At 42.5% G+C, this 22,791-nt stretch overlaps 1 protein-coding gene across 2 annotated transcripts in view; it reads left to right on the forward strand.

The window, feature by feature from the left end:
• nexmifb (neurite extension and migration factor b) overlaps positions 1–21,079 on the forward strand; it is a 51,762-nt gene extending 30,683 nt beyond the window's left edge. For both annotated transcript variants that reach the window (XM_069171622.1, XM_069171621.1), the window contains exons 2-3: positions 8,714–8,844; positions 13,506–21,079. In XM_069171622.1, the coding sequence (XP_069027723.1) occupies positions 8,763–8,844; positions 13,506–17,746 (4,323 nt within the window). In that variant the 5' untranslated portion in view covers positions 8,714–8,762 and the 3' untranslated portion in view covers positions 17,747–21,079. The remainder of the gene's footprint in view (positions 1–8,713; positions 8,845–13,505) is intronic.
• The last annotated feature ends 1,712 nt before the right edge of the window (positions 21,080–22,791 follow it).

Genomic DNA, 22,791 nt, shown 5'->3' on the forward strand with positions numbered 1-22,791 from the left:
CATCATAACTCACTAACAGTATTTGTGTCTGTGATTTCAGACAGCGGAGTAATGGTGCAAGTGGAGCAGATGTTTGGTAACCACACACCTAATTAACTGAGGGTCATCCTGGGTCAGAGGCCAGAGGTCACAGGTCTTATGTGTTCAACCCTGTGCCTTCTGAGATTCACTGACTGATAGGAATCCAGGGCTGATCACTGATACACATCAATGGAGCCAAGCAGGGCAGCTAATCAAGCATGTGGGGTATTGGGATGGGGACAAGAATCAGGGAAAATAAACCAGTGCTATCTGCTGGCAAACACATTGACCCACAGACTTAATGGAACATGTCTCCCATAGGTGCACTGTTCTATTGATTAGCCATTCTTGGCAGTTGTAGCCAACACTCATATTGAGTGTGATTTTGCTTCTTCCACCATCTCCGCTGTAGGCAGGTCTGTTCTTGCAGATGCTGAATTACAATGGGTACAGTATATCTCTGTGTTGCTACATGTGCTGTTTTTTTCTTCCCTCAGCTGTGATTGCCTCCCATAGAGACCAGCACCATAGCGACAATCATCACTTCTTCTGATGCCCTGTTCCTGTGATCCAGCTTCACCTTTAAGGGCTTCTCATTATGAAGGACTCTAACTTTAATGTCTTACACGAACAGACGTGCGCAGCATATGTGCTCGACATGCACACACAGTGTACATGCAAGATCGAACAGAGCCATACTACACACACTCCTGCACGGTCAGACACGCAGCTATACAACACAAGTTCATTTATAGCAAGGAACACACAGACATGTACACAGCAACACTTAAGCTCACTTGTGAAGAAAAGAAAGGCAGTGGCCCTGAAAACTGCATAAATGTCTATTATTCTAGAGCTTATGTGAGAGAGGTAGAACAAAGTGGTAGTAATACAAAATATTGATCACATCAGCCAATAATGTTTCTGACAGGAATTGTTGTGGCAGAAACAGGCATTGACAGAGTGCATTTGCAGGCATGTAAACCTGCAGGACATTATGTCATTGTATTAGCACTGATCCCTGCGATGGAACGGCCCCCAGTGCCCCCCATCCTGATTTAGTGTCAAGAAAGCAAATTAAGCGTAATTTTAATAAATGCACCTGTTGGAAATATGATAATGGCATCGCTGATGTCTGACCATTTTTCTTTTTTTTTTGGCTGTGGCAGTAAAGATTATTTGATGCATGCGGAGCATATGTGTAAGTGCATGGCTTTGTGTGTATCAGCCAGGAGTTCGAAGGGCTGGTCATGATTGTTAGTTTTGGCTCTGTGTTTCTGGGGGGTGGATGCATCTTCTGTATTTATCAGCAGTTACTCATACATCAGCATCTTTTTAACTGTACTGAGTGGGAGCACTGTGTATGTAATGAGTGTGTGTGAGCTTGTGCACAGAGCCGCTTGTATGCAGAGCCTCATTAAATAAGCAATCGTTTCATAAGACTGACCCATCAAGAGCAGTGGGTGGACCAAACACAGATTTGCTCAAATGAGCAAATAAAGCTGTAATGTGAAAGTTTATGGTGCGCTGGCCCGCGTGTGTCTGTGCGCGTGTGCATGTGTGTGCTTTGCGTGTATTAGCATTTTCAAACATACAGTACATTTCCAATTTCTGGCTTGTTATAACAACCTCAGGCTAGTCGAGGTGCTTTTTTGTTAATGTCATCACATTAACTGGGTACTGCCGTGCACTCGCATATACCATCAGAGGATTGCTGTACATGGGAGTTGGATATATCCATATGTTAGTGATGATGCCATTGCTTCTGTCTCATTAGCTGCAGTGCTGAGGCTCTAAGCTGCTTCTTGTGCTCCATTGGGACAGCTGATGAGGCCTGACTATGTGACCTTTAACAACCTAATCAACTTTTAACACCTCGCACACTGCATGCCTTATTGCCATTCTTCTCTCTGCCATTCACCAGCAGGTCCCCTTTCCTTTTTTTGTTGTTTAAAGCGATAGCCTTGTTCTGACTGATCATCTGTACATATACGTATCAATGAAGCAGCATTGTAAACACATGCAGCAGCAGTCTCAGGAGGCACGCAGTGATGTATTGTAATCGACTGTCTCTCACCTCACTCTTGACCTTCCCTCTGCTTATTTCCCCCCTTTTATCTCTTACTTTCATCTCCTCACTGTGAAAAAGCTCAGGTTGTGCAAAAGATAAACAAAGAGGAACAGTGAATATATAACCATGTAAAAGTTATATATCATACACTGTCTGTTGTATTTGCATTGCATAAAGAAAACTAAATAAACTTGAATAGTTTATTATTATTTGAATGTTATGTCTGCATATATGTACTGTAATGCTAAGAATGACAATGACTAATTTAATGCATTTATCTGCCATCACCTTCTGTCAGAAAGTATATATATATTTTTCCATGACAGTTTACAATTTATATGAAATATCACCATGTCATGGTAGAATGCCTCCTTAAATATGGAGCAATGCAATGGGCATTGATGAATTATATTAATGTATCATGTTTAAATAACTTCAGTTATTTTAAATACATTTTCTTGTGTTTAAAGAAAACCTTATCTCATTTTTGAAAACGATGCCATATAGGAAATTACGTTTTTATCTGTTAGATATTTAGTAGCGTACACACACAAATCTAAATTGGAGTATTAATGACACAATACTGTAGAGACCTGTAAAACACACATGGATAATATCATCTCATTTAATGCAGTGGTGTCTTTGTGTCTTTGTGGTGTCTTTGTGTCATTATTACTGAATTTATAAAGACAAAATAACAAACAGCTTGGAATGAAATACAATAGTAGGAGCAGTACGACAATAAGGTGTTAATGTTGCTGTATTTTCAGCGTGGATAGAATTGAATGAACACTTTTTATGCAATTTGTCCTGTAATGACTTTAACAGAAATAAACTTCATTGCAGTTCATACTTGTCTGATCATCCTGAGACTAGATCTTACTTGCCGAGTGTATTAAGGACACAAGAAGCCTTTTGTTTACAGTTATTTACAGGAATATTATGTTGAACCAAGGCACAGTGTCCTTATTCATGTTTTTAAAAGCAATTTGTGTTTGGAAACTGAGTTAAACACAAGTGGCAACCCACCGCGACGTCACTGTTGGTTTGTTAGCTGCCGTTTTGAAGCCTTGAGTCTAGCAATTCGGAGTTTTTTTTTTTTTTTTTGAGGCAGGAGTGACCAGATTTGGGAGAGGGAGTCAGAGCAGGAGAAGAGGGTGGATTTGAACCCGAGGACACTATCCCCACCCACCTATAACGGCAACCTATCTGCACCCTCCAAGCATGTCAATCAAACGAGGCACGCCCCCAAACATAGCTCTTTGAGGCTTAATATCTACTTAATAATGGAATTATTCTCATAAGGACCACCAGACACTGATCAGAAAGAGTGAATTTAACAAATGACACCATAATGACCTGGAGAAAATTTGTACTGACTTTGTCGTTCGTGAGACATGTTGACGCTTTTTGAATGAAAGTCTATGGAGCCAGAGTTTATTAGCAAGCCACTAGTGGCCCTAAGTGGTATTGCATTGTAAGGCACCTCAACACTGGCTTTACATTTCAGACCCAGAGGCTACGGTGACTCTTATATACAGTCTGTGATTTACTGCAAGTTGCAACTTATTACATGAAAAACTAAATGGCCTTCACACCAGCCAGAGGAATCAGCAAAAAGTGGTGAAATGTTCCTTTAAATAAACCTAAAACTGAAAAGATAAATATAGTCGTTGAAATGAATGTGTCTCTAGAATTAAATAGTGCCGTAAGTGTCACTCATCTTCCACATCTCAGCAGTCCTACGATCCCATTAGGAACTGAATATTAATGGACTAATCAGTCCCCTGAGAAAAGCTGGATTTAGACATACGTTCAGAGGGTTAGAAGGAGGCCGAGGCCTCAGAGGTAACAATAGTTACAGTTGTGTAGATCTGTATCTGCAGGTTCTGCTGCACTGATAAAGATCCAGCTCTATAATCCTGATTCATAGTGAATCTTCAGCTATCAGATGCTTCCTGGGCTCTTCAGCAGCCTGTGATTGACAATGATTATCTAAAGCAGATGCTGTATCTCTGCCATCACCGTGGCCATGTCAGGGATTTCAGGTGAGGATGTTGGATCAAGTGCAGCACCAAACAGCTGACAGAGAAGGTGTGCAGAAGCAGAGGCACATGTAGGAGACACCATTGAATTAAGATAGATAGATAAGGAATGATTTTATTCTCTCTCTCTCTCTCTCTCTCTCTCTCTCTCTTCATGTGTCAGAGACAAAATCATTTGAGATTTGTCCTCAGCTGCAGCACAGACATTACCTGACAATGAATCTTCATGACAAAGTTAGTCAGTTTGAGCTTTGTGTTGAGAGTTAGCTGGAGGAAAAATGGGCTCAAATCAGGAAGCATATGGTGCATCAGCATCTCCTACAGCCCTGACACACCAACTCTGTCAGATGCTGCTGTTGTTGAGCATATGTGGCAGCTTTTTGAAAGTTTGCGTATCTTTCGATAAAGTTTAAATTTTTCTTGAAATAGAGAAACCCAAGTAATAAGGTTGATGTTAGTAATAATTAATTCATTGTTATGGTGTATTGACTTTAAGTTGAATTGTGTTCTTTTTAGAAATGTGGTTCTAAATTTGTTAAGATAATTGATTCTGAGCAAATTGTGATCATAAATATTATTATAGCTGATATAATCAATATCTTAACATGACTACTTATGTGGAAAGGGCTGTAGTGATGTACCCAACAGAGAATTGTCAGTCAACTCTGCACCTCCTCTCGGCTCTATAGAGCTTTGTAACTCATTTTTTCCTTCAGTACCAAACAGCAAGTAAAGCTAGCTACATGCTCGTGAACACAGAGGAGCATTTAGCACCTAAAGAGCCAGATATTTCCCTCAGGAGTTGCTTGTGAGAAAAACAGAGCTGAATATTGGACACAAACATACGTTCTTGTGAATACTGTTTTATAAAGCGATAAGATGTAGGCTAATATGTCAGTCTTGCTCATACAGCCTTTTGCACAGGCCCCAGAGGCCAAATAATAATAATAATAATAATAATAATGATAATAATAATAATAATAATAATAATAATGATAATAATAGGTGTAAGGTCTTGTCTGTGAAGAGGTTGGTCTGATTGTTTTTTTTAAAAATATATTTACGATGCGTCCCTTATTGTAATTTGCGCAAAATTATAATTGATTACAGTCACATCGACCAACTCTACTTACAAACACTGACAACTCACTTGTTAATTCCACTCATGCAGGCACACAACGTACGTACATGTTGACGGTCAGCAGGTGGTCGGCGATGGTCTTTTACGATGTGCTCATGTGGAACATTTATCAGGAGACATAAAGCGACGTGAGTTGATGGAAAGTGTTTGATCTGTTGTCCACTGACAGGGAAAGCATCTTTGAGGTTGGCTCAGCGTGTCCGGACCTCTCAGCACAGGAGAGCTCTGACATATCAGCTGTGAGGGGGCCTGCTGACCATTCAATAGAGAGAGAAAAACAGAGGAAGATGAAGATGGATAATAGTTGGGCAGGTTAAATTAAGAGGTCAAACCTGGGAATGAAAACAATGTACTCAACATTAAAGAGTCTTTACTTCTATCAAAAGGAGCTCAGATCCTCACTGTTATTCATAGTGTAGCTCCGACTGTCTTGCATATTCAGAAACTCCTCAAAGATAAACGACAGATTCAAAACCACTAATATGTCTGTGAATACAGTAGGTTAATGCTGTATGTATTACTCTGCACCCGTGTCTGTACTGGATTTGTGCTTGTCTGTACTCCTACCACGTATTGCTGTGAACTCAAGAGTATTTCTGCGAGTTGCGTGTGAGGCAGGTTAGTCAGCCTGTCTGCAGCCAGCCATTGAACCTGCTCTGAAACTGTATACCTGTGCTGAAAAGAGGAGTCGCCATTTCAGCGCTGTCTGTTTGGATCAGTGTTCCCTGTGGCGCTATGCCCTCATTGAGTGCTCCTCTGTTGGGGAGCTACTCCTTGGCCCCTGACTCTCTCCCTCTGTTGGCACAATGGACCCTTTGTACCTACATATACGACTGCTGTGGGACCTTGCCTCGTATTTTTGGCAATTATACACAATCGCACTCCAGCTATCCCTCTTGTTGCCGCTTCATTGCAGAGAAATGCAATTGAATCGAGGAGAAATGCAGTGAAACGCGGACCCGTGAAGAGGCTTGCAGGAATTAGATTGTGAGGCTGATAAGTTCTATATAAAGCGAGTAAACATGTTCTTATCTTGTTATCCAGCTTGCACATTAACACATGGTGTGTGGAGGAAGGTTTAAAAGGATAAATCAAATCCTAATCATTCTGTTTGGCTTTTTCCACTCTCTGCTTTTTGTCTCTATGTCTGTTTCACATTGCGCAGAGGACCTTAGTCCACAAGCAAGAACAATGGAAGGGTCAGAAGAACTCGCCATTTTCCTACACCTGCTGAACGCTACAGAAATGAGTGCACAGTGATTATGTGCCCTAATGTGTGGTGTTTAAAGAGCAGTTTCCTGCAGCAGAGTTAAATGGTGGTGCCCTCTGTGAAGTATTAATGATGTGGATGGATGAATCAGGTCGGCGCAAACCTGTTGACGGCAGCTACAGTGCTCTCTTAAAGCTGCACCCAGACATCAGGCTTAACCGCTTGGCAAATTGGACATGCTTGTTGGCTGTAGCTCCAATTTATGTGCACTCTCTATTGCAGTTAGTCCGTCTTCATTATTGAAATGGCCTCTCGTCAGGTCTTGACAGAGTGGTGGAGATGGTAAAGGGAGGGAGAGAGGGGGAGCGTGCAGGAAAATCATGAATAATGTGGAAAATAAACACATTTGAGGGACTGGAGCTGGCTGGCAGGAGGGGTGTTGGAAGTGTTTAATTTTCTTTCTCTTCCTCTTTCTCTTTCTCTCTCTTCATGTGATTGTATGTGCAGCTTCTGCCAGTGGTTGTTGATGCTGTGGATCCTCAGCCTTGGGGCTTTATCTAACACACATGCAATTGAGCATAAACACAGACAGACACACAGACCTTGCTCCACACCCACAAGCAGCTCTCAGCGCTGAACTCTAGCAGTACCTCTGTAGCCTGACCAGCAGCCCAGCTGTGTGTTGTGTCACAACCACGCTGGAGACATGCTGCTTAGTCGCCACAGCCTAGGGTGATACTGAGACGACACTATTTTCCAGAATAGTTGTATTGATCAGGCCAGGCTTTGCTCACGTAGGTCAGTTCAAAAAGGATATCAAATTCCAATTCATGCTTTGTTGGGATGTGTTTCTTGCCAGACGTAGAATTTCTCAGTGAGTCGAATTGATATAAGATGACCTCAAAACCATTTCATAGCTCTGTAAATGTGCACTTAAGCCTGGGCTTCAGGTGTAATAGCACTTCCCTTTGAAGAGAAGGACAGGTTCTGGCTGGGTCTACCCACAGGGTCCCTGTACCTGCTGCACACATGAGTAGATGTGATGGCTCATGAGGTAATTACCCACTGAGCTGGTGTGTTTGCAACTGTAAGCTGAATCAGGGGTTCCCTTCAGGTAGCTCTCCTGCTCAGGTCAGTGAACAGCTAATGACATCAAGAAGAAATAGGATGAAAGAGATGGCATTTGGTTGTAGTCAGCCGCACAGTACCTTTGTCTTATTGTCTGCCGTCTGTCTTAATCTCCCAGCCACCCTTTTCACACCACAAGGAGATCATGTTATTAGATCCCCTCCCTTGGCTCATTTGTCATCCGGCAGCACCACTCCTCCAGAGAAGGACTGCAGGAGCACAAAAAAGAAAACAACAAAAACAGGCAGGAGGCCACAATATCAAATGTTCGTCATTTACTGGCCCAGAGTCTCTTGTATCGTTATCATTCTTTTACAATCACAGTAGATTAATATGCTTTTACTTTTCCCACCTGATTCCAAAAGGCTGACAAACTTCAACCTCTCCTCACGCTACCTTTAACATACCATTTTGTATTACATTGTACGCAGTGCACACACACACACACACACACACACACACACACACTCACACTCACGCATGTAGTACACTCAATCATCCCAACCCCACTTTCGCCATCACTTCTTGCTACAATAAAAAGTATTGTCAGTGGTCACAGTTTGCGTTCACCGCCTCAGTCACTTCTCTTTAATCTCTCCTCTTTGAGCTGGGCTGGTTTTCTTGCTGCTAAGGCACTCTGAAGGGAGGGAGCCAGCTAATTACAATAAACAAATATGCTCAGAGCCACCTATGTAAGGTTCGCATAGGTTAACAACTCTGCTATAAATGTTAAATGAAGCTTAAAATAGGATAGTATGGCATACAGTTGCCATAGTGATCCTCGCTGTGATTCTTTGTGTACTTTCTTGGTTGGCAAAGTTTAGATTAATCTCAGACATTAATCTGTGAAATGGAGAAGAAATGAGTGATTGTTTGCTGCCCCAAGGGCCTCTTTGATGCCTCAATCATGTTTGGAGCTTTTTGTTCAATTACCGCAACTTTGTGTTTGTCTTTGTTTAGTGTCAGTCTTTGTTGTAATGAAATGTAATGCCCTGCCATCAATGTTATTCTGCATTAAACACATGGAAGTCACCTTTAAATGATTCCCCCCGTGCTCATGTCTCTTCCCATTTCTCTTCATGCTTCTCTTTCAACAGGTGGGGCAGTCAAAATGATGCATAGGTGGTGCAGCGTTGAGACGTATTGATGGACGTGTTAACAGACAGCAGTCTCACATTGATCGTGAAGACTTCAGACCCAGAGAATGCAAATGTAGTGGAGAACACAGGTAAAAACTATTCACTCTTTTAAAAACATGTATAGCTCATAAACATAATTTCCATTAAATATAACTTTGTTTTTGAATGAGAAGTTCACATAAAATGTTACTTTTACCTTTTAATATTTGAAAATTAGCTTTGAACATTTAGAGAAACTTGATTGTTGACCTAAGAGAAGAAATTTGTATTTTTTCCAGAATAAAGGAAAGTTGAATAACAACAGTTTCTCTCATCACTCCTTAAAAACTTTTAAGAGACAATTACCAGGGAACCAGCTTTCTTGAATTTGCTTTTCACCCTCAGTTTTAAGCTCTTTGACAAGATATGGGGAGCGTAAAACACACCGTCTTTTTTAAATGAAAAGTGGAAAAAAAAGAAACATTAAATGAAGCTTTTTAAGCTATTGTTAATCCTCTCTGCTGATGCTTCCACAACTCAGAAATATGACATCTACCTTTTCTCATAAAATGGTGCAAATGTGACAGACGGTGCTCCCATTAATCTCACACATATTCACAGTCATTAGCACAGACAGAGGAGGTCTGTGTGTAAAATACTGTTTATCTAAATGTATTTGTTTATTATTTAGTTTTCATTTTGGGTTGTACCTGCTACCTCTCTGTGTAAACAGTGCATCATAATCATATTTCCATGATGTAAGCTTGTGATATCAAGCGTAATTCAAATGAATCCAGGTATGTCTGCAGTACAGTCTGTTCCTTTTAGCGGACGATAAGCCCCCACTGATGTTGTGCATTTTCCAAGACTCATTCAGCCACAACCTACTGCCCCCTATAGTTTACCTCTATCAAGCACCACTGATCCTTAGATGAGGTTTATCTTAGTGTTTCAGCTCTGGTCAGGCTCAGTGAGGACTGACCGCTCCCCACTGTGAGAATCACACAGATTATCCCCAGCCGGTTCCCTGACAGGAAGCGAGAGGAAGAGACCGAAGGAGGGAGAAAGGGGAATGAAAGCATTAAAAAAGTAAAGGGTGAAAGCGGCTCCATTGAGCAGGAATAAGGGAGCTCTTTGAGGAGGATGACCATGAATCATGCTGCAGTTACTCACCACTTATTATGAACATCATGTATTGGCTGGATTGATCCTCCCCACCGCCATTCACAAAATGTCATATAGTGAAGATGGAGCAAGCAGCTTCTGTGGCTGGTCTACCAGCTGGATAAGAGAACGCCCCGGGTGGCTGAGCTGCAGAACGGCGAGCTCTGCATTTTACAAATGTAAAAGCCGCCGTATAACAGGGATAAGGAGAGAGTGAGCAGAAAAGGGTGGACGAATGGATGGAAAGGAGGGATGGAAATGATTTAAAAAAAAAAAAAACATTAAAAGGATTAGAAAGGCCATGTCAGCAGTTTTCATTTGTATTGTACTTCCTATTGTGATATTTGAGCTATTTGGTCTTTTGGTCACATTTAGTGGATGAATGTTATTCATGCAGGGACAAATGGTCTCCATAAAGAAACTTTCTTTTGTTTCTGTGTGGTTTAAAAAGTGATTGTACAGTGAGAGAAGAAGCATGCATGTGTATGTGCATGTGTGGCATCTGACACACTAATAGATAGGGCAACAGGCGCCAACTAGTCTCCCTTCTCATGTCTATGGCCATGTCCCTCGGCATGGGCTTGTGTCTATGCGGGGCTGCCTGGCACAGAGGAGCTCGGGCTTACCTCAGGTGGATGAAGCCCTGAATGTTATGGCTCAAAGGAGAGGCATGACTCTGAGAGCTCAGAGTGCTAACTGGTCTGGTCTGGTCTGGTCTAGTTTGGCGGTGGTCGGGCTGTCTAGCATGGCTGGGCTTGGCAAGTCCGGGGATTAGAAGATCACCACCACCTGCCAGCAGCTGGGGTCCTTCCATATGCTCAGTGGTAAATGTGGATGCCAGATTGCATGAGCCGTGTCACATCCAGCCTCACTTTCTATCCAAGGAGTTTCTCCCCTGATAACACCGCTCCAATGCTACAACTGTGTCGGGTTGATCTCAGAGTATTTTTTTTGTTAGTATATGAGCTATTCTCTCTGGAAGTGAGAGATTGAGTACCGGCTGCAGTGAGAATTTTGGATGTTTATCTTGTTTATGTTCGCCAGCTCAGATGCAGTAGTAATATTATGCAGTACCATAACAATGAATATGAGGCTGCTGATCCCCCTTTGACCTGTAATGTCAACCTCGATTTGTCAGCTGCAGTCATCGCTGTAAGACCCTGTGTGTGTGTGTGCGCGTGTGTGTGTGTGTGTGTGTGTGTGTGTGTGTGTGTGTTTGTGTACCTGTCTGACTGACTGATCTGTGGCACATTCTGAACAGCTGAAGAGCTAATGGTCCAGCTGGAGACAGATGGCCTCTCGATAACACTATACCCCCAAGCCAATACTCACACTCTCACTCTCTCGCTCATGCACACACACACACACACACACACACACACACACACACACACACACACACGCACACGCGCGCGCACACGCACACACGCACACACACACACACACACACACACACACACGTGAATCTACACATGCACAAACACACACTCTGTCTATCACACATAGAAAATACAATGCACACACATTGGATAGGATAGATTGTTAATCCATTATAAACCCTGAGGAAACACATTTCTCAATATGAGTTTAATGTTTCACAGCAATTTTGAACAATCTTTTGGCCATATTAGGTTTCATGCAAGCACAGGGGGATAAAGGAGGCTAATTTCTCTCCTTTCCTGTTTCTATAGCTTTTTTCTTCTTTGTAGCTAATGGAAGAGATAACTAAACATTTCTTTATATTTATCTTGTCTATGATTGCTGGAAAATGATTCTGTTTATATATAATTCCAATGTGTGCCCACATTTGGAAAGATTTCTCGTTCTTCTTTTGGTCTTGTCTTTACAATAACGGCATTACAATATGTCTGTAATTTAATTCAAAATGTAGGAAAGGACATCTGTCCTGACTCTCCACAGACAAAACATGTGTCAGTCACATGCTTTTGCTCTGAGGTCATTTTGGCTCACAGACCAAAAGGAACTGATGGCAAACACCTCGCAGTGATGCCTCTGCAGCATCTAACAAGTTGCTGCTATAAAAAATTTCTGACTCCGAGAGGAACACAGAAGATGCATATTTCTCCTGAGGTTTTCTTCATTAAGGATGACAGTAGCACAGTCGTATGCTTTTAGTAGGTGTTGTGGTTGCTCCGATGTGTCTGCAGGCCGCAGACCCAGAGGGACCGGCTCTCAGAAATTTCATTACCTCATTAAATCACTCTCAAATCATATCCATATTCAAAGATTTACTCACCACCAATACAGCCAGGCTGAATATAGTGTTTGCTAAGCAGTCTTCCCCTCAAGCATATATCAGTACCTCAGTAATGATTAGGCGCATCCATTCTAAAATGGGTGATGTTGCTCGTTAACCTCTGTGAACACATTAATTGCTGTGCTATGTTTTGCAATTTAAAAAAAAAAAAAAATTCTGGCATCATTTTAAAGAATACATGCGAGGCATCAGCTTGGGATTGTAGAGGGAGGCAGGTGTAGATGATATGGTTATACAGTTTCCAACATATGGGCCTGTCGTGTCCCATGTGTATGTACCTGCCTCCGCTGCTGTCATCTAATTATGCAGAGCAAACAAAGCTATCTGCCTGCTGCTACAAGCCTGCTTCTGTGAGTTTTGATTGTTACTCATCAGATGGATGTCTTCAAGTGATTAAGACATTGTCACAACTGACCTGTAGAAAATCACCAAAGCCTACTTCCAGTTTAGTCATTATTGCTATTGTTGCTGCCAATCTGTGTCATTTTATGGTATCTTGTTACTTAAAAGCTGAGTTGGATCTGTGTCTACACAGAAATGTTAAAAGGAGGGGGAGGTAAAGCAAGACAACTGCATTCATTTGATCTCATATATTGCACTTGGGTTGGAAAAGAATGACATATAATATGATGGTGCTGTTGTTGCACATCATTTCCATAAACTGTGATTTCTTATTTTCAGTAATTAAATTGCAAGACATTGCAGTGACTTTTCCTTCTCTCAATCAGGGAAAGCTACATTTAAGACAAAAATTACTATTTAGTGACTATTATCCCTTTTAATAAATGCTACGTAATTGCAAGTCATGTCATTGATCACTAACACCCATTTTCACTCACATTTAGAGCTCTTGTTAGAGCTTTGCATTGCTTCCTGTTAGTATACATATGATACAGTTACTCATTTTGTTCTGTTAAATCCACATTGATATCTCGCACCTGTTTATCACCTTTACCTCTGCCATCATGCTAACTTAACGTAAAGCAGGTGGCTCTATGTGTCATTCATCTTCTTTGTGCTTTCTGTGTTCTGAGAATTGCCTTGCCTCGTCTTGATTTTTACGTTTGAACATCAAGCGTTAATGGGTAAGAAGTTGTCCAACTTGACATTGCTAATACCTCTCATTGAATCTGGTATCAAAATGGAATTATTAATGTTTAAGGCTGGCATCACAAAATGACATTTTGAGCTCTAGGGGGTTAATTGACACTAATTGCATTTGAGCAGCCAAGAAGAATGTCAGGGTAACTACAGAACAAAAACAATATAATTCAACTTCAGACTTGCAGTTCAAAGAGCTGAAATCTTTCCTTTTTTTTCCCCCTGCAGGAGTATGTGAGCAGAGTGGTGATCTGAGTCTGTGTGGACTCGTCGATGCTGCTCTCCCTCCATCCTCACCTCCTCCTGCCGCAGAGACTTCACAGCGGGCCTGCCCGCCGCACCAGAGGACCACTCCTACATCACCATCCCTCCCCCTGCCCCTTGGCTCCGACCCCTCTCTGGGCCTAACAGTGGCCCCCTGCCCTCCCTCCGATGACGCTCCGACTGTAGTCCCCCACCTTCACCAGGGTCCCACACCCGCTCCCGGTCCCACTCCTGCGACACTTCCCACCCCAGCTGTAAGCTCCTGGGACCCAACTGGAGACACCCAGAAAACATCCCTGCCATTGCCCGTCGCCCTCCCTCTACCTGCTACAATGATGGAGCCTGGCACCGTGTCTGCCCTGACAGAGGAGTGTCTTCTTCAGCCAAACCGAACTTGCCTTGGCTGCTTCATTGAAACCCGCGATGCCACTGACCCTAATTCCATCCAGAACTCACCTCATGACCCCAGCGCCAACCCCGACACAGAGACTGGGCTAAGTGTAAGGATAGGGGATGTGAGCCGAGAGGACTTTTCTGACATCAACAACATCAGTATCCAGTGCCTGAGCCATGCGGGGGAGGCAGTGAATCACTATGGAGAACAACTCCTCTCTGACCAGCTACTTAGCTTTCCTCTGCCAAAAGCCCCAGGTGAGGGCAAGAGAGTGGATGGAAACAAAACAACAGAGGACTGTGATGACCCAGAGGACGATGCAACAGCTAAGAACTTGTATGAGGGACTGTTACTAGACAAAGTCAGTGGGGAGGAGGTTCTGCTGGCTAATGCTGGGCAGGACTGGGGATACTTTGAGTCTTTTATCAGCGAGAGTAAGATGGAACTGCTGGATCTTTGTTCTAAGAATGAACTGTCAGTCAACCTTTTCTCTGAGGAAGATGTTGACAATTTGTTCGATGATGAGGACGACGATTCAACATTAAGCAGTGATGTTTGTTCACTGAAGATTCGTTATGAGTCTTTCCAGGACAACATGAGGGAAAAAACAAACGTGCTCCAGGAGGAGACACAGTTCAACTTCTTCCCCAGTGTCCTGGCCAACTGTGCCAAGAAAGAGGAAGGAACAGCAGTGTTGAGGAGGAGTGCTGAGGAGCTTCAGCCCAAAACTGATGAGCTCATCCTGGAGACAGCGCAGGAAGGAAAGGCTGGGGACTGCAGCGGTCGGAGCCCGCTTGATGGCTCCCAAGGCTCACCCATGTCCACTCCCAAAGTCAACTACCTAATGGACTTCAATTCCACAGAGGAGTCAGGAGAATTCAGTGATGACAGCTCCTGCACGGGCTCCTCCTCAGACACGCTGCAGGAGGGCAAATTTAAAAAGGGTCACTCAAAGAGATTCCTTAGCCCCTCCAACCCTCTCAACTACGGCTTGCGCTCCAAGAGAAAGGTACGATACAGCGACGATTACTTATATGATGTTGACTCGCTGGAGAGTGAGAAGAATGCCGAGAAAAAAGAGAAAGCTCCCGCTGGTCAGAAAGAAGAGGAGGATGTCGACTGGTGCCCCAAAAAACGCCGGAAATCCTGCCGCAAAGAGCCGCCTGTGGTCATCAAGTACATCATCATCAACAGGTTTAAAGGAGAGAGACTCATGTCAGTGAAACTGGGCAAGCTGGACCCTGTGGATGCTACTGTGAGCTTAAATGCCGACACAGTAAGCAAATATGAGACACTGGCTCCTCTGAAGCATTTCTGGCAGGAGAAGCAAAGAGAGAGACAGGAACAGCTTAAGCTGGCTGCCAGAGATAAACAACAACGCGGTTTTCATCTAAACGGACGCCATCATCGCCCTTTTAATTCTAGTCATCCCAAAAGGAAATACAAGATTGCAAACAGGCTTAAGGTTCAAAGGATTCACACTGTGGAGCAATCAGCAACAGCACAGGGCTCCCCTCTCTCTGATCAGGGCCAGGGAGGTGTCACTAAAGAGGAGGCCACCCCCACGGTAGGAGGAATAATAGCAGCCCCAGGCCTCCCAGTCACATTAGACACAAACTCCATCACGCACACAGTCACAGCCAAGAGCCGCTCCCAGGAGAGGGAGGAGAGGGAGGGGAGGAGATTGGGTGAAAATAAAACAGTCAGGATAAGGAAATTCAAAAGCGAAGCCAGGCTGAGGAGCAAGAAAATGAAAAAGGCAGAAGGAGAGGAGGGGAGGAGCGTGACAAATGAAACGGATGCCTGTGTCACTGCGGCACAGATTGAGGACCCGACTGCTGGGTTAGAAGAGGCAGGCATTAGCTCAACTACAGTCAAACCCCATTTCTCTGACAGCACCACTACCGCTCACGCATCTGAGGAGAAATTCCCCTTTGTGTCATCCACCTGCTCTCCTGACAAAGCTTCCTCCTCAGAGGAGGTGGAGACCGGTGTCCCTGTCATCCCGGGGGGTTACCTGCAGACCCTGTTAGATGCTACAGACTCCTCCGGTGGAGCAGCTATCTCTTATTTCCCGCAGCAGTCCTCTCGGCAGCAGTATTCTCTGGGGCTGTCCCTGGAGGAGAAACAGTTTTCTTCTCTGCAGCTTGCTCAGAGTTGCGTCCTCTCTCCTCCCTCCGAGTCCGAGCTCCAGCAGTCTCCCCAGAACTGCCCCAGCTTCCCCCAGATGTGGCACCCACAGCTCTGCGCGAGTCATAGCCAGAGCTTTGGGCCCGAGACCCCTGAGACTCCCATCTTACCCAACAACTTCCCAGCTGCTGTGCCCCTGAATGACAGCCTGCCAGTGTCTAACTACAGCCAGCTGAGCCCTGAGGCTGACAGGCTGCTTTACGAGAAGAGCTACCTGACTGAGGCTGGGCTGCAGCCTGGGGCAGATCTGCAAGTGTGTCAGTCTGCCTGTGTGGAGGGCCAGGTGCAATACCAGAGAGGGTCCCTGTGCACAGACAATGGCAGGCTCATCAGCTATGACTCAGTGGGCTCTCTGTCAGCCTCCTCCAGCAATTACAGCTCCCTCAGCCTCAAGTCTTGTGAGCGAGAGGGTGAGGAGGAGGGCCGAGACAACTTCTTAGCTCACTGCAGTCCTAAAGTGGTGATTCAGCAGAGTGTGGATGCCCTCACTCCACTCAGGGAGTCCTCAGACCTGCTGGATATCTCCAACTTCACCCCCGACAAGTTTAGACACTCATCACTGTCAGAGCTTTCCCCTCCTGAGACCCCTAACCTGTCCCCCCAGGTGGTGGGGCGGGAGATGAAGATGGCAGGGAATGTTGGAGAATATCAGGAGGTGAATGATATGAGTATGGACTGCAATAGGGAGGTAAAGTGGAACTGTGAAGTTATACAGCAACAGGAGCACACAGCAAATGCATACACGGTAGAAGACAGCCAGTTTCCACTGCACAATTTCAACGGCCAGGATGTCTTAGGCTTAGATAAAAAGGAGCTGGGTGTTACCGAATTCGATGAACAGACTGCTGAGATGTTGGCTGGTGCGAAAAGCATCAAGTCAAAAAGGAAAGGCAATTGCAAACAGACAGCTGCAGGACAGAGCCCAAAGAAAGTCCGGGCTCCCAGGGCTCCCAAGTCAGAAAAGGTCAAGACCCCGAAACAGAACTCGCGTTCCACCAAAAAGATAAAGGCCATGTTAGAGGGGAAGGCGGCAAAGAACCAGGCAGGTGGTTGTGGCACAGGCCTGACTGACAGTGGCAGCACTGGGGACTGGCCTGGCACCGGCTGGTCAGAGAGTAACAGCCTGGTAGGGGATGACCAGAGAGAATTCGAGGAGCCCTCCAATATTCTGTCTAACATTGTCTCCGGCATGGCCGAGGTCCAAAGGTTCATGATGGCCTCCATTGAGCCACTGTGGAATCCCATGTCTGAGGCCTGCATGCCCTCTGAGGCAAATAGCCTCAACCTAAAGACCCTCAAAATCTTGGCAGGAACAGAGGCTGACCTGAAGAAGAAAGGAGCTGTGCTAACGGGGGCTGGGAGAGGCAGAAAGGCAGGGGGAAAGGGAGGAAAAAACCAGGCCAAATTCAACCCCTCTCATCCCTTATTCCCTCAACTAGCTCTGGGCTGTAACATGTTTGATAAACCCAACTTTATTAACCCCGGGCCTGCACACAAAAAGCTGTACCGCCACAAGACCAGTGCAAAGTTCCCCCGGATTGAGACACTGAAGGGGAAGCGAGCTGAGAGAGACCCAAATAAGGACATAGCACTGATGACCTCTTTTGAGAAACTGAGGTAATATTTTGTTATCAGCTGCTGTTGCCCTCCTCCCTCCCCCGCCCCACACTCTCCCCCCCACAACCTGCTCAGCCCTCCCTCCCAAACATACCTACACTGACGCTATGCCAGAGCTGCATGAGTACTACGTTTCCCCCTGACTACTCCCACTTCCTTTTAACCCCCTGAAGAGGAAATTAATATCTGCATGAAAAACTTCTTGTACTTTGCAAACTACCTATTGAGTGATTGTGTCAAGCTTGATTGAGATTTGAAACGACCATGGCTGCATTTTTCTTGCTTTTGTTGTTTCTGCTTTGTTTGTTCTTCTTATAGTCGTTTTTTGTTTTATTTTTGTCTGAAAAAAAAAAAGAAACAATAAGCCTTGAAAACAGTTCTGTCGCCTTTTTGAGGAACTTTGTTTTTGTATTTTCTCAGCAGAACTAGCTCCCCTGAATTATATATTTATTTCCCTTTCCCCTAAAGATGTAGCTATATACACAAATGCATTGAGTGACATCTACGCACCCTTTCCTCCTCATCTGTTTTTGTATGCAGAATATGGATGTCCTGTTGTTGCTGTCCTTCATACACTGCCTGGCTCATTTCAAGAGGGAAACCTACAATTAATGAGCCCTATTTAAGCCCAAGACATCTTAAAAACACAAGATGGGACCATTTTGTATTGATGACATATCAGACGTTGTCTTTTTTTCCCCTCAAAGTTGGAATGACTCCCCATTTCCATTTCTTTTTCTTCTGGAGTTTAGAGGACCTGGTTACCTAAATTAACATTTTTACGCCTTGCAAATTCATAAAAGCTCCACCCTCAGAGTATTTTTGTCAATGTTGTTGTACAGGGACATGCAATATTTGCAAAAAAAGATCATTATAATCTTAAAATCAATGTGCCAAAAGTAACAATGCTGTGTAAATGACCTCTTATATATGTGTGAATATTGGCTGTTCCTCTTTTCTATCCATTGGAATATAGGCTGCTCGGGTTGGAGACTCCTTACAGAGACTTGCAACTACAGGAATTCTTTATTTGAGACTTTTCTCTCTTCTCCGATGAAAGGCACCAACAGCTGGCAGTGGTACACCACCACTCACTAAACCAAATCAGAAAGACTCTGAATTCTCCTCGTTTCCCCCACTTTGTTTGCTAAATTCAATTTACCTCAACATCGCCTGGCACTGAGAAGCAACAAAAGAGAGGCAAAGGGGAGATCTGCTCTGAAGGCTACTGTAGAGGAAGGAGATGAAAAAAAAAAAAGAGATGTTCAAACAAGCTTTCTCTGGACCAAGAAGAGTGTAGTGCAGATGTCTAAGGGTAAGCAAGGGAGTTATTTGTCATTTGGGGCTGTGCCTCACTGAATGGCTGTTTGTACTGGAAACTTAAGGCAGTGTATTACTCATAGAGATTCTGATGCACGCATCAGTCGTGAATGGACATTTTTGCAGTTAGGTCTAATGTGAATGTGAAAACAGTATTCAGTACAAATGGAATCAGTAATCTTGTAAATGAAGGAAAGCATGTCTTTTCATTCACTCCACTTTGGAATTTTACTTCTATCTTACCAGAAATGGTAATTTAAACAGTAACTTTTCTTGACATTCTCATGTAATTTATGTCTAACACTGCCATACTCTATGAGTTGCACCACTGGTGTATTTGGTGTCTTGATCATTTGTTAAATTTTTCACATAATGTCGAAATTTAATTTCTTTCTTTTTAAAGTACTTTCTGTCTTTTATTGTCATCTCAGTTTTGACGGGTCATAATTCTGGCAGAAAATATTGTGACCAGAAATTCAAGGCCAAGTAGGGGCACAAATTGAAAAAAAAAATATCCATTGCTATACTTTACTTTGGGCTCATTCACTACCTCACAGCTCTGAAATAAGCATGTAGAAATTCACCTTAAAATGGACCATATACAATCATGTTAAATCAGTTATGAAATCTGTTGATTTTATACACTAAAGGAATTTCAGGAGAAATGCAGAGCCAATCAGACGCTTACAAGAGTATCTTTTACAAATATGTGCTCAAAAAAGGCCAATGTCTTTTCTTTCTTTTGAACAATACTATAATTTTTTAACATAGCAGTAATTACACAAGACTGCATGGAGATGTGCAGCCAAATTGATTGATTGACTGATTCATTAATTGATTGATTGATTGATTGATTGATTCATTGATTGATTCATTGAAAAACAGGCCTTGTCACACTGGATATGGCAATCCTGACGCACAGGTTACAGTAATTGATTGCTTGCATATGGCAAGAATCATAATCAATCTCTCTGTGTCTCATTTTTTCTCTCCTCTCTGCCATGATCCTTTGTTTCTTTTCTCCAGTGTATCAGGGTTAGGACCAAGACAAGCTGCTGATGGGAAGCTCCACATGGGCTGCAAGCCCATTTAGTCTGCCTTCTCTCATTTCTGCCTATTGTCAAATTGAATGTACTTCTCTGAGTTCATAGTTTTCTTTCTTCTTTTTGTTTTTAAAATGTGCCACTGTTGAGCTGCCTCATGTTAATGGTGCTAAGAAAGCTGACAATTGTTTTCTTTTCTTTTCTTTTGTGTTTGGTTTTGATTTTTTTTTCTTTTTTTCCCAGATTTAAAAAAAAAAAAAAGAAATGCAAAATAGATTAGGTACCTAACCCTCTTTATGAATGTATATTATAATGTTATGTTTGATGTATTCACTTCATAATTCTTTGACACTGATTGGAATTACTTTTGCTCTTTTCATTAAAAGATTACCGAGCTTTATATATACTGTCTAGAGTTGTTACCTGAAGGAATCTTAATGAACTCTTGACACTACAAAATCTTGTATATTTTTTGTGTGCCAATTTGTAACATATTTTGTAAGTGTATATTTTTCTTAGAAAGTGCTGTGAAGTATTTGTGTGTGTGAGTAACCTTTTATGCGCCTCTATGGGCAGTGGAAAGGATATACAATGACAAGTTTCTGGTTTTAAAAACCAAAATATGAAAGTATCAACAGAAAACTAGAACTATTTACATTTTGTTGGGAGTTTTGTAATAAGACCATGATCTTGTTGTGAGAGTGTTGTGTTACTGTGCAAAACACAAATAAGCAAAGAAAAAAAAAGAAAACTTGGAAAAAAATATAATTTGTGAACAATTTGCTGTTTTATAGATTTTCATGTAAATTATTTGAGTATTATTTTGTTTTTTTTGTTTTGTTGTAACTGTTGCAAAGGTTTTAAATATTTGTGATCAAGCCTGTATGGTGATAATGTAATATTGGTAACTTGCTGAGTTTTGTAATAATGTTTATGGAGTAAATATACAAATTAAAATAAGATTTTGAATGCTGCTTTCTGAAGAGAGTTGGGTTGTGTTTTTTACGCTGTAGCCAAAAATTATGCTACATTACAAAGATGAAATCTTTTTAAAAACACTATTAACCTCTCTGCAAACAAATTCATTCCACTCAAAATAATAATGATCAGAAAAGGTTATGACATGCAGTTTTGTGAAACAACTTATTATCACAAACATTGTATTATGATGTCAGGAGTGAGGCATAAGTAGCAAATATTCCGCATGTCTTTGTGCCACCGCGAAGTAATGGGGAAGAATATTATCTGATCTAGTCAGTGTTTGTTCATGGTACAAAATGTGTAAGTGTAAAAACAACCTTGATAATTCCAATTAGTCTTTCCCTGTTTGTTATATTGGAAGATTCTTCGACGAAAGTCATTTTAATTTCTGTACAAGGCTGGCTTTGGCTCATGTTATTTTAATGTCATATCTAATTAGCACTCAGGGTCAGGCATTGCTGCTGAGTGACTGCTCATCCATAACTCTGAGCTGGGCTGCTGTGGTCCACACTGCAACTCATTCTGGCATGCTTAATTGGAGCTGGAGATACTGTCTCCAGACCATAAACAGATCCTGTGATGTATGCCTCCAAAATTGTCAGCTGGTATTAGCATTGTTTTTGTTCTTTAGTCACCCGTAGCAGATAGGGGAACAAGCGAATTATAAGATGGAATGTCTAATACCATAGATCGGGTACACCTGTGGTTATTAAGTGAGATAGTTGTTTTGTCAGTACGTGTTTACACTGCACAGACAGCCATTGGAGAATTGTTTGTTCCTTTATTTATTTTTTAACGTTACTAAGAACACTAGAGAGTAACATTTTGAAAGAATCAGCATGTCGATATCTCGATGTTTTTGTATCATGGTGTGTACATATGAATTAATTTGACAAGATCCTTCAAAGGACATAATTACTCAACACATTTTCTTATTTGGCTGACTGATTTGCTGTTAAAGAAATAAACTTCTTTGAATACAAAGATTTACATATAATCTAATGTGCCAAATTCACTAAAAGGACGCAGCCTCCCAGAGCTTTTCTGTTACTAATCTATTTACAGGTATAAAATAAAAGTGAGGAATAACACAGTTTTCCTGAACATGTACCTTAATGTATGCAGTTTTTTGATTTACAAATGAGCTGTAAGTAGATGCCACCTCCTGTCAAACTGTCATCACTGGGTCTCTTCTGGCACACTGCTGTATCAATACAGTCCCTCCTCTGACCACACAAATGTCTGGGTCTCGCTATTAAGCCTGTACTGTTTCTTCCTCAATACTTCTTTTATTTATTTATTTTTGTATCATTCTTGAAGGGGAACTAAAACCAGACCACCCTGACTTCTACTCGATACTGTTTCTGAATTCTACAGACATGTTGGATGTTCTGTTCTGCTGTTGGACCCATTTTTTCATTAGGGTGTTGTTTAAATTGGCACTGCAATGACTTTAAATATTTTTATATATAAAGATTGTTGCTTTCATGAGACAGCAGAGAGACAAAAAACTAGGGCAGAAAATGGGAGGGGTATAACATGCAGGTCCTCACCTGGGATCAGGCCAGTTGACATTGCAGTTTTGTGGATTGTGCCTTAACCATTTGGCCTCTGCAAGGCAACAGCAGAAAGAAGGTGTGACATCAAGTTATCAACATGCTAAGTGACAGGCTTGGCATAAATACCGATTTCTAGCAATATATTT

This window comes from Embiotoca jacksoni, unplaced genomic scaffold (genome assembly GCF_022577435.1).
Source record: "Embiotoca jacksoni isolate LCO1_2020_lvr unplaced genomic scaffold, fEmbJac1.0.p SCAF_5, whole genome shotgun sequence".
Classification (NCBI taxonomy): Eukaryota; Metazoa; Chordata; class Actinopteri; family Embiotocidae; genus Embiotoca; species Embiotoca jacksoni.